This window comes from Ictalurus punctatus, chromosome 6, assembly GCF_001660625.3.
Source record: "Ictalurus punctatus breed USDA103 chromosome 6, Coco_2.0, whole genome shotgun sequence".
NCBI lineage: Eukaryota > Metazoa > Chordata > Actinopteri > Siluriformes > Ictaluridae > Ictalurus > Ictalurus punctatus.
In genome coordinates this window covers 5,877,501-5,891,040 of record NC_030421.2, presented here as the reverse complement: position 1 = coordinate 5,891,040, position 13,540 = coordinate 5,877,501, and the positions used below count along the sequence as shown (strand labels likewise).

Here is a 13,540-nt window from a genome sequence, read left to right as displayed (position 1 = left end):
ATAAAACCGACAAACTTTTATACAAAAAGATTACAAATGTGACCGGGTCGAGAAATGAAGCTGCTTCGATCATTCACAATGCATTATGGGATTGGCAGTTCACTGATATCTTGTGCTATACGCTCAGTGCAGCGTCTTCTACCTTCTTTCTTTTTTTTCGTGGTTCCTGATGCATTGGTTTGGCACTTTTCTGACACGTCTATAATTATTAACATGAGAGAAACTTCCGGAAATGTGGTTGCTGAAAAAGTACGTGCCTTTTTATATTCATAGAAGGCCAATTAGAGCGGAAATAAAGAGCACTGCTAAGTAATTAATGAAGCTGGTGAGTGTAAAAGCATGTGCGTGCGTGCGTGCTGAATGAGCGTGTGTGCGTGTGCGTGTGCGTGTTTGTGTGTGTGCTGAGCGTCTCCGTGGAAGAGTGCACAGGGAGTGTTCGTGGGTGGAGACTCACCGGAGGGAGATGTGGGACTTTGGGAATGTTGCCCGTTGTGTGTGTGGAGCGACAGGTCCACCTGCATTCTGCTGCCCTCCTTCCTGGGAGAGCACTCGCCGTTACCTTAGAAACACACACACACACACACACACACACACACACAGAGAAAGATATAAGAACGGTCAGGACCTTGTCTTGCTCTGGGGGAACGGAGTGGCGTGGCTTTGTAGATGGTCACGCATATGTGTACAACTTGCACACACACACACACACACACACACACACAATTAATTTACATTCCAGCAGCTATAAACACTTGTTCCATCATCAGTCTCTCTTTCTTGAAGTTAACTCGTTAAATCGTAAACTCCTCTATGCGTGGTGGGAAAACATCCTGGAATGTTACAAAGCACTGGCACTGGAGACTCCTTCCATAACTGTTCAATGAACATCTCCTTACACATTAATCTTTGTTAAATAACAAGACATTTTTTTTATTCCCTACAGTCAGCTATCTACTGACCAATCAGATTCAAGGATTCGGCGAATAATATCCTGTATATTAACACGAGTAATAATAACAACGGACCAAAGTGAGGCGTGCTAATGAAATGTGTTTCAGTTTGAACTTTAAAACTACTTTTAAACTCTACTGCATCCAGGATATTAATGAGCATTCCATTACTGCAGAATGTTCCTTCTAATTGGTCTCCAGGTATAAATACTGAACGCTCAATCATGAGTTTCGCCAATTAACCGCCACAAACATGTTATTTACGACATTAGCTCATATCGGTGACTGGGGACTAGTTGTAACGTGTTTTATTAACCGTTTGTTAACCTTGCTGATGGAGTAACAAGCACTGTTAGCAAAGGGAAGGTAACACGTTAGCAATTATTAAAGAACTTTCTAGTTAAACTTATAAGAAAATAACTGGAAGCGATGTTAACATATACATAGCTATGCAGAAGCACTGTGAAATTCTTGATCCCGATTGGTCAGAAGGTGTCGATTAATTGTCCGTAACAAATCACGGGTTTACGTTAACATGTTATCGTTTTCGTAGCAATTAGATACACCGGGACTCGTCCCGGGGAAGCTCCACGACAACGGAAATAAAAACGAAATCGTTCGGACGGTGTCGTTTTGTTGAACGTTTACGGAAGGAGTCTCCAGTTTCAGCACTACGTGACAATCAGAGGAAGAGCTGTAACTTTAAGATGTCTGATATCTTACTTGACGTTCAGTGATGTAACTCAAAATGGATAAAAAGTATGAAATGTTATTCTTTTAGAAGTAAATAAATAAATAAATAAATAGATACAACGGTACTGGGTAAATTACTGTACGTGCAGTAGAAGAGGAATAAATCATTTTGTGATGCATTGTTATTCTTCACACCACGCTGCTGTTGATTATTTTCCCAAAACAGCACGCCACTAGTGTGTTTTATTTCGCACTTAATTGTCAACAAGAAATTTCCGGCGTCTGTAGTGCGTTACATAGATTCTACATCGTTATGCACCCTATGTAGTGAGAATATACAGGGAACAGGAAGCCTTTCGGATCCGACCGGACGCCGAAATGTAAAAACGTGATAAATATCGGTTGCAGTAAAACATTTTTGTGGGTAAAACTACAAAAAACATGAATGTGGGGAAAAAAAAAAAAACATGATAGTGATGGTTAACGTGATATAAAATCTTTATATACATACTGCATATCTGTTTTGTCTTGCTTGCAAACTATACTAAAAGATAAGTAGAACACGATAGAACAATAGGTCTTTGTGATTGGATACGCCCCCTGGATCCTGAGGGCGGGGCTTCCTGAACATGAGCAGGAATAAAAGGTAGGCTCAAAGTAGTACAATCAAAAACAAATACATATCATTTAAATGTCAAACCCCACCTACTTAACCGTTAGTGACCTAATCTTGAAAAAGCCTTGACTAATCAAACCTAATGCACCTTGAAGTAATTCATATCCGAGTGCCTACACGTTTATAAATACGCACACACACACACACACACACACACACACAAAACGGGATTATTGTGTAGGAGGCCCTCTGACTAAACCAGAGCGTAACTTTAGATCAGGAACATTTGATCACCGAGGGTATGCGGATAAAATAAAGCAGAGGCTTTTGTTCCACTTGTCAAACAGTGAGACTGAAGCAGTGTTCCAATCCTCCGACCTCCTACTGCAGGGCGCACTACCCGTTCTTACGCTCGCCTCTTATTCGCAGCTACGGTGTACACTACAGCCCTTCTCCGATTGCCCAGGCTCACTCGTGCGCTTTGTTTATCAAAGCGTGTGCCAGCGGGACGTCCTCTCCTCTCCTCGCCTTGCCTCTCCTCTCCTCTCCTGCAGGGAGAGCTTGTTAACCTTTCAGCCACATGCTTGACATCTAGATTGGATTTCATCGTCTCTCTGCACTCTGAGCTTGAAATGGCTGTGCGCCATGGCCCGCGTTCGCCCAGGGGGAGCGACTGTTTCCTGACTGATCTGTTTTCCTCCTGACCCCTTCAGAGAAAGCCTCACAACACACACACACACACACACACACACACACACACACACACACACTAGTTCATATCGTACCACACGATACACTTTGATAAGATAAAGCTTCTGGGTTCTTTCACATATGACTGATTTTCCTCATCTTTTTCTTTCCTCCACACACTTCTCTACAGTTGTAAGCACATGAAACCAAACCGAACTACTGAACAAGGAAAACAAACAAACAAACAAAACTTTCTCTCCACAAGCACTCCGAGTCCACTTACTGTTTTGTTGTATGACCGGCTGCATTATTCAACTCCACACACACTCAGAATGCTCCACAAGGACACGATGCTCCGCGCCAGAGAGCCTTGCCGCTTAGCTTATGTTTGATAATGAGTGGAAAGCACCTGCTCTGTCAGTGTTAAACTCTCTATTGTAATGGAGCCGTGCGTGTCTAGTCAGACCTTCCTTCAAACAGGTCGGAACAGCTGAAGCAGTATATGACAAGAAAGTCACGTTAGCCTGGAGTTTAGCCTTGGGTTCTCTGTTCACACAGCTTCCAAAAGGCTTCGATTAACAGGTCAGACATAGAGGATAGAGTTTAGAACAGAGTATAGACTGAGTGTAGATGTGTAACAGAGCATAGATAAGAGCTGTAACAGGTCACAGATTTGTAACAGAGGAGAGATTAAGGTATAACAGAGCATAGATTTGTAACAGAGCATAGATAGAGTTATAACAGGGAATAGAATTGTAATCGAGTATATATAGAGTTATAACAGGGCACAGATTTGTAACAGAGCATAGACAGAGTTATAACAGGGCATAGATTTGTAATAGAGTATAAACAGAGTTGTAACAGGGCACATATTTGTAACAGAGCACAGATAGAGGTATAACAGGGCATAGACTTGTAATAGAGTATAAACAGAGTTATAACAGGGCACATATTTGTAACAGAGCATAGACAGAGTTATAACAGGGCATAGATTTGTAATAGAGTATAAATAGAGATATAACAGGGCAAATATAGGTAACAGAGCACAGATAGAGGTATAACAGGGCATATATTGTAATAGAGTATAAACAGAGTTATAACAGGGCACATATTTATAACAGAGCATAGACAGAGTTATAACAGGGCATAGATTTGTAATAAAGTATAAATAGAGTTATAACAGGGCATGTACTTGTAATAGAGTATAAACAGAGTTATAACAGGGCAAATATAGGTAACAGAGCATAGACAGAGTTATAACAGGGCATAAATTTGTAATAGAGTATAAATAGAGTTATAACAGGGCACATATTTGTAACAGAGCATAGACAGCGTTATAACAGGGCATAGATTTGTAATAGAGTATAAATATAGTTATAACAGGGCATAGATTTGTAATAGAGTATAAATAGAGTTATAACAGGGAATAGATTTGTAATAGAGTATAAATAGAGTTATAACGGGGGCATAGATTTGTAAATGAGTATAAACAGAGTTATAACAGGGCACATATTTGTAACAGAGCATAGATAGAGGTATAACAGGGCATAGGCATGTACCCGAGTACAGCGTTATAACAGATCATAGTCATGTACCAGAGTACAGACAGAGTTATAACAGATCATAGGCATGTACCAGAGTACAGACAGAGTTATAACAGATCATAGGCATGTACCCAAGTACAGACAGAGTTATAACAGATCATAGGCATGTACCCGAGTACAGACAGAGTTATAACAGATCATAGGCATGTACCAGAGTACAGACAGAGTTATAACAGATCATAGGCATGTGTCCGAGTACAGACAGAGTTATAACAGATCATAGGCATAGACTTGTAATAGAGCACATAGAGTTATAACAGGGAATAGAATTGTAACAGAGCAAACATAGTTATAACAGGTCAAAGATTTATAACAGATCATAGATAGAGTTATAAAAGGAAATAGAATTGTAACAGGGCATAGGAAGAATGATAACAGGGCATACATAGTGTAACCACAAATTTGTAACAGAGCATCTCCAACGTTATATACAGAGATTAGATGGAGTCGTAACTGATCATATACTTATAGGAGAGAATATATAGATCTATAACAGCGTAGCTAGTTATAACAGCATAGATAGAGTTATATTGGAGCATAGATGAAGTTGTGGCAGATCTTACCCATGTAACAGGAGACTGAGAGAAGTATAACAGAGCATAGATAGATCATGTGCCTTTAATTGAGCCTATACAGAATTAGAACACATTTATAAGAGATTTTTAGACTTGTTACAAAACAGAAAGAGTTATAACAGAGAATAGATACAGTTATAACAGATCTCAGGCATGGAGCAAAGCATGGACATATAATAGAGCATAGATTTGCAACAAAGCAAGGATAAATGATGTAAACACACATGAGGAAAACAGAAGCACAGTATAATAGAGCATAAACAGAGTTATAACAGATCATAGGCATGTACCCCAGTACAGACAGAGTTATAACAGATCATAGGCATATACCAGAGTACAGACAGAGTTATAACAGATCATAGGCATGTACCCCAGTACAGACAGAGTTATAACAGATCATAGGCATATACCAGAGTACAGACAGAGTTATAACAGATCATAGGCATGTACCAGAGCATAGACAGAGTTATAACAGATCATAGGCATGTACCAGAGCATAGACAGAGTTATAACAGATCATAGGCATGTACCAGAGTACAGACAGAGTTATAACAGATCATAGGCATGTACCCGAGTACAGAGAGAGTTATAACAGATCATAGGCATGTACCCGAATACTGACAGAATTATAACAGATCATAGGCATGTACCAGAGCATAGATAGAGTTATAACAGATCATAGGCATGTACCCGAGTACAGACAGAGTTAGAACAGATCATAGGCATGTACCAGAGCATAGACAGATTTATAACAGATCATAGGCATGTACCCGAGTACAGTGTTATAACAGATCATAGTCATGTACAAAAGTACAGACAGAGTTATAACAGATCATAGGCATGTACCCGAGTACAGACAGAGTTATAACAGATCATAGGCATGTACCCGAGTACAGACAGAGTTATAACAGATCATAGGCATGTACCAGAGTACAGACAGAGTTATAACAGATCATAGGCATGTACCAGAGTACAGACAGAGTTATAACAGATCATAGGCATGTACCAGAGTACAGACAGAGTTATAACAGATCATAGGCATGTACCAGAGTACAGACAGAGTTATAACAGATCATAGGCATGTGTCCGAGTACAGACAGAGTTATAACAGATCATAGGCATGTACCAGAGTACAGACAGAGTTATAACAGATCATAGGCAAGTACCAGAGCATAGACAGAGTTATAATAGATCATAGGCATGTACCCGAGTACAGAGTTATACCAGATTATAGTCATGTACCAGAATACAGACAGAGTTATAACAGATCATAGGCATGTACCCGAGTACAGACAGAGTTATAACAGGTCATAGGCATGTACCAGAGCATAGATAGAGTTATAACAGATCATAGATTAAATGTAGATCATAGGCTTGTAACAGAGTATATATAGAGTTAAAAAAGATAGATTGATTAATGAGCATAGAAGTATAACAGAGCAAAGACACAGTTATAACAGAGCAAAGACACAGTTATAACAGAGCATAAATAGAGTTATAAGAGAGCACAGATAGGGTTAGCAAAGAAATGTTATATAATGGTCTGCACTTATATAGTGCTTTTTTAACCTTAGTTATGGTTAGCACGGTAACAGCAACACACAAATGATCATAGATGATAGATAGTGTCACAGATAGAGCTATAACAAAGCATAGACAAAGTAATGAGACAGCACAGATAAGACATATTGAGGTAGATAAAGTCAGACTAGGCCATAATGTTATCAGAGCCTAAATCAAACTATCACATACCATGGGGGGAATAATAGCCGAGCACAGATGACTAGATTATATAGTATAACAGTATAACAGTGCACAGATAGTTATAACTGAGCGTAGATCAGCACAGATAGTTATGAACAAGACACACTAAGTGTTAGAACAAAGCACAGATAGAGTTATAACATAAATAAAGCTAGAGTAAATAACGTTGTAGATTACAGACACAGCACTGCTATGTTATAACTTACAGCAAACAGTTATAACAGCATATTGAGTTGTAGAGCCTTATAACAGAGCATAGGTAATGCAGAGCATGCAGATACCTATACTATACGATGCACAGATGTAATAAGGAATTCCGGTGGAGATATGAGTTATAATAGAGTGCTGATAGTCATAAAAGTGTCAATGGTTATAACTGTCTATAAGCCTATATGTGTTATATCTGCGGTAAATGACCGCTCTGATACAACTTTATTTCTGAACAGTCATAGCAGCGCAAAGTCATAAAAGAGTAAAAGGTTATAACTGTCTGCAACCCTATACACTGTTATAACTCTTCACTGCCTGTTATAAAAGATCTGGGCTAACTGCATCTGTACTCTAAAACAAACTTTTATATGATAACATGATCTATGTTCTAACTCCAAGCTCTGTTATTACTCTACCCATGATGCTTTATACCTTTCTGTTATAAGCAATCCGTGCTAACAGTGTCTGTGCTCGGATACGGTTTTATTTACAGCTGATAGTCAACAGTTATAACAAAGCATAAGGTATTCCTATTTGATACATCGATGTATTAAAGACTTCCTATGGAGTTATAACAGAGTTATAACAGAACAGTTATGTTGTTATAACCTTACGTGCATTTGTGCTCTGATACAACTTTATCTCTGCTGCGTTTATCTATGTTCCGACTCTATGCTCTGTTATTACTCTATCTACCCTGCATTACGACTTCGAAACATTCTGACATGGTATAACTGTTTATTGCCTGTTCTAACCCTACCAGCGCGAACTGTATCTGTGCTCTGCTACAACTTTATTTATAACTCAATGCTCTTGCATTAGTCTAACTACAATGTACAGGTGCAGCTGGAAAAAATTGAATATCTTGGAAAAGTTCGTTATTTTCCGTAAATTTAATTAAAAAAGTGGAACTTTCATATATATATATATATATCTATCTATCTATATATATATATATATATATATATATATATATATATATATATATATATATATATATATAAAAATATTTCGAGCCCTTTTTAAAAAAAAAAAAATCTCGATGATTACTCTTTCTGCCTTATAGAAATCAAAAATCCAGTATCTGAAAATATTCGAATAAAGATTTGTGTCTTTAAACCTCAGCAGTGCCACGGGCTGGCTGTGTCAATGAGGCGTGGCATGGGGGCGATCAGCCTGTGGCACTGCTGAGGTGTTCTGGAAGTCCAGGTTGCTTTGATAGCGGCCTTCAGCTCGTCTGTATTGTTGATTCTGGTGTCTCGTAGATTCTCTATGGGGTTCGGGTCAAGCGGGTCGGCTGGCCAATCAAGCACAGTAACACCACGGTCAGTAAACCAGTTACTAGAAGTTTCGGCACTGTGGGCAGGTGCCGAGTCCTGCTGGAAAAGGAAATCGGCATCTCCATGAAGCTTGTCAGCAGATGGAAGCATGAAGTTAGACACTGCATCGACTCTCGACTTGAGAAAACACGCTGGATCAACACCAGCAGATGACATGGCAACCCAAATCATCACTGACTGTGGAAATGTCACACTGGACTTCAAGCAGCTTGGATTCTGTTCCTCTGCACTCTTCCGCCGGACTCTGGAACCTTGATTTCCAAATGAAATGCAACATCGACTTCCATCTTCCCCGTGATTGTGTTTGTGTGTACTGAACCAGACAGAGAGATTAAAGCCTCAGGAAACCTTCGCAGGTGTTTTTGAGTAATTCATTTGCTGATTAGACTCTTCTCAGCTCCACATTTCTCTAAGTTCTTTATTAGAATATTTTGAGATACAGGATTTTTGATTTCCGTGCACTCTAAGCCGTAATCATCGAGATTAGGACAAAAAAAAGGGCTCGGAATATTTCACTTGATGTGTAATGAATGGAGAATATATGAAAGCTCCACTTTGTGAATAAAATGATGTGGAAAAAATATAAACTTTTCCACGATATTCAGATTTTTTGAGAGGCACCTGTACGGTATTCTAGCTAATACGCTCTCTGTTATAGCATTTCACTGTCTCGCTATAATTTGTTCTGAAAGGACTTTATTAACTATAGTAGAGCGCCGGTAGTCATGAAAGAGGGAAAGCTAATAACAGAGAGCAAATTGATTCACAACAATAAGACCGCACAGAACGTGCTTCAGCTATCATGAGTACGGAAAGAGAGAAAGAGAGAGAGCGGGAGAGTCATGGAGAGAGTCAATTACAGACAATGACCCAATCGCAGAGTCCGTGTCTGGTTACCACGCCGGGGTTGAGGGAAATCTCAGGTGACCGTCAGTCCCCTGGCAACGGGAAACGAGCGAGCGGTCCGATTTGAGTGACGGAGAAGGGGAGGATTTTCCATAACAGCACAGCGAGGTAGCTGTGGCCTCCCACTCCGGTCTGCCATCTTAGGGAATTAGATCGGGCTTGGCAAAGAAGAGTGACTTGTCAGCCCAGGGCAAAAAGTGAGCGAGAGAAAGAGAGAGAGAGAGCGAGAGAGCTCAGCTAGATGACTCCAGGCCAGAGATAAGGTCTGCAAACCACAGCTCAAAACTGATCTGATATCCATCAAGCACACTGTGTCGATTATCGCTCTGAGGAGCTGTGACACGCTCCGTCCTCTGAAAGCATGCGGTTTTCACGGTTTTACTACTGTTCCACTTCATGTTGATTTCAAGTTCTAGTCTACAAATGAGCATTCACTCCACACACACACACACACCACATACCACCCTCACACCCAGACTTGTTCACTCCCATGGGCCACGGGTGCATGGATCATTTTTAAAAAGGCGACAGGCTGCCCCCGTGCTGATGCAAGTCGAGAGCTTGTAGGAAAGCCCGATGGAGACTACAGGAGTGAGTGTGGGACTGTGCTGAGTCATAATCTGATCGTTCACTGACTCACAATGCAGAAGTTCAAAAAAAAAAAAAGAAGAAGAAAAAAGCCAAGAAATAATGAGCGATGTCACTGTTCCGTGCACTTTCTTAATCTTAGTGGACAAAATCTATGAAGGAGGATGATAAGAACTCTAAGAATATTTGGAAAAGACACGCGGCAATTCTTTGGCTTCCGGCCTGCTTTATCAGAAAGGGTTGGGCCACGAGGTTCATTCCAGCCAGCCTGATAATGACATTAACACTTCTACTGCATTAGACTATTTGTTCTTTGACTGCTGTTGAAAGATACTGTTCAAACGTTTATCTTGGCATTTGGCCCGTTTGGGTTGGGCAAAACAGAAACAATCTCAGATCAGTACAGAAAGAAAAAAAAAAAGGATTTTTTTTTTTTTTTTTTTTTAAAGACAGGATCGTCTCTCCCGGCGTTGGTTGCGGCATGTTGTAGACGTGCAGGTTTTTGAGTTGGGATCTGGTTTTTCCTGTCAGGCCCTGTGCCTTTTGGCTCAAAGTTAAAAGTCAAACCACACTCCCACTTTTACCGTCCTTCGTTACGCAACTTACACACGCTGAGTGTCGTTTTCTGCTTTTCAAGCTTTTGAATTGGGGTTCGGGAATGCGTTACGGAATTTCTTCACAGTCAAACATGCCTTTCACAAACGATAGGAAAGGTTTCTTCAGGTGAAGAACTGATTATCAAGAGCAACAGACTGTAAAAATCAATATTCGGAACGACCACCAAAAAGCCACTGGATCGCTTGATGTTCCTACTAAATCAGCGTCCGTTCTCTCAGATACACGGTTCTCAAAAACGGAGAAACCGACATATTCCGTTTATTGTGCGTGTTTATTGGGAAAATATATGGATGGAAACCTAAAATTTTTCCTCTTTTCCAATTTCGATTTAATTTGTATAGCGCTTTAAACAGTGGATATTGTCACCAAGCAGCTTCACAGAAATCCAGACATGATGTTTTTATTTATCCCTGATAAGCAAGCCAGATGAGACGGCGATGAGGGAAAAGTCCTTGAGATGTCTCAAGTCTCAAAAAAACAAACAGACAAACAACAAAAAACTTGAGCGGTACCAGAATCAAAAGGACCCCCATCCTCATCCGGGTGAATGCGGAACAATGAAAAGACAATACGATTTATTTATTTTTTAAAAACAGTATGTCACTCTATTAGGAACACCGGTACACCTAATACACCTAATATTTATTATCCAATAAATTCATGCAAATACAAGTCAAGAGCTTCTGTTTTTTTCACGCACTCTTCACATACACGTAAATGTTTATCGGCCGCTCCGATACCCGGACATAGACGTCCGTTTCTGTTTTTTTTTCTTTTCCCCAGCACGAGGTGATGACTTGACATTTACACTACACGGAGACCGGACGTACGGTCTCTTCCAGCCCTCGTCTGGATGTCTAGACCTCACATGGATTGCGTTAAATAATTTATCGACAAATTTCGTAGCCTGTTCACTCAGCCTCCTAGCAGTTGGGATGTTGGTGTTAAAATGATAACAGCAGCACAGAATGAGAAAGCGGATGACGTACTGGATGACTAGCGCTAGTGCTAAATGAGCCCTCTATATACCTCGGTATATCATGTTAGCATCAAACAATAAGAAGCAAAGTAGTAGTAGTAGTAGTACTCCCCCGCCCCAGCTGTTCATTATGCTCGCGTTGTGCTTTCAGAGCAGAACGTACGTCCTTGATGGCTTGATCTTGCTATCAGACACAGAATCACACAGTGTTAATAAAAAACGGCCAAATTCCTCACTCAAGCCAAAGCGCAGTGAGTCCGCTGTAAAAACAGATAAAAGTAATGCACGGACGTATTTCTTCTCTTTAAATCTCCACCCGTCACACCAAGCGTTGCATCATGAACTCGAGTTTATACGGCTACCTGCGACTACTTTTGAGATGAAACAAAAGGTTCAATCGCGTGAAGCAGGCAGCGGGTGAACTTTCGTTTCCAAGTTTAACCCGACTTGACCTGTCTGTACAGTATACTGCCTACCGTAATGAAAGGTGAACCGCTTCAAAACTTCCGCTCGCTGATTTATAACGTCGAAAAGGAACGATCTTCACGTGTAGCAAGACCAAAGACGTCAAATCGCACGGAAGCTAATTAACGTTCCTCTCGTCTCAAGTGTCCGCTAGCATGACGATACCAACCGCGCTGAGGAATACATATTAACAGATAGATCAGGGTGACGTGTATTAGGTCTCGTTCTCGCTGTTACGTCCGGTAAAGTTTAGGTTTAGGTTCAGATCGTTGCGAAAACGTCGCTACAGAGAAAGGTACTGAGGAGAAAGAATCCATGACGATAGAAAGCATTTAATGGTTTTAATGGTTAAAATGGGAATTGTTTTGGTTTTAATGGAAATAATAACGGTTCTTGTGGGTCTATACTGGGAATGTGTTGGGTTCTATTAGTGGCACGTTTATGTCTAGGGGAAACCGATACAAACGTGTCAATTTTAATAGAATACGGCCCAAAAAACACTACATTTGTTAATGTTTTTAACGGTATTTTTTAGTGGAAACCATTAGAATTTCTGTCTTTTTCAAAGAAGTAAAAAAAGGCGTATTTTTTTCAGTAATATGAAAACAACTCAAGTGAGGAAGTTTAACGGTAGAAACATTTCACACACGACTTTCAGGCCGGAGTTAGACCGCTCCGTCTAGACGCCAAGGATCGCTCGGTACGTCCAGAATTGCGTTCCTAACTCCTGAATCTTTTCTGTGAGGTCCGCTGTGACGTGCCGTGAGAGGAAATACTGAATACGGGTTCGAGGTGTTGAAAAGCCGTAATCCCTTTTCTTTCCCCATCACCAAGTTAAAGATGTCCTCCTACAGTAACCCTCCAGCCCGTCCACATTTTTGCTCCTTTCCAGTTCCCCACACGCCCGCACACCTGTTAGAGGTAATCAAGAGCTGTAGAATGCTGAGCGTCAGGTGTGTTAGGATCTGGAAATAGAAGCAAAAAAATGTGGACGGGCGATAGGGAGGTCCCAAAGGAGTCGGGCGAGTGAGAACCTTGAAGTGAAACGCAAGACGACGAGGTGTAGCCGAGAGTGCGCTGTACACACACACACACACACACTGTGATTTCAAAACGCATTCTTCCTCCGTTTCTGGGATTAGGAGCTTGTTTGGGTTGAACATTTCTGACATTCTATGATGTTTAATAGGTACGAGCTCGCCTACGAGCACAGAAGACGAGCTTTTTAGTCTTAATCTCTCGTCTGTGTTTTCCAGTACACCTGCATGAATTCTCTGACGAGGGACACTTTATCAGACCGTTCCATCTGAGGGAATCTGTAGGAGGGGGGGGGGGGGGGGGGGGGGTTGTTGGAAAGGTGCTACTGCGCACCTGGTACCGAAGACTTGTGCTGATAACAGCTCGTACGAGGAGCCAAGAACAGAACGGAACGAGCTTTTAGCGGGATATTTCCACAGCTTAGATGTTTTATCGAGTGCGTGTGCTCGACGGCGCAGAACTACGTCTCAACGTTTCGGAGAAGATTTTAGACGCGGTGCGAAT

General features: G+C 40.8%; 1 protein-coding gene across 6 annotated transcripts in view; it reads right to left on the bottom strand.

The window, feature by feature from the left end:
* Positions 1 to 13,540, bottom strand: part of ikzf2 (IKAROS family zinc finger 2) — a 52,098-nt gene that overhangs the window by 30,803 nt on the left and 7,755 nt on the right. For 5 of the 6 annotated variants that reach the window (XM_017470450.3, XM_017470453.3, XM_017470451.3 and 2 more), the window contains one exon: positions 455 to 559. In XM_017470450.3, coding sequence (XP_017325939.2) covers positions 455 to 559 — 105 coding nt within the window. Of the gene's footprint in view, positions 1 to 454; positions 560 to 3,232; positions 4,595 to 13,540 lie in introns of those variants that run through there. The other variant, XM_017470452.3, reaches the window with a different exon arrangement.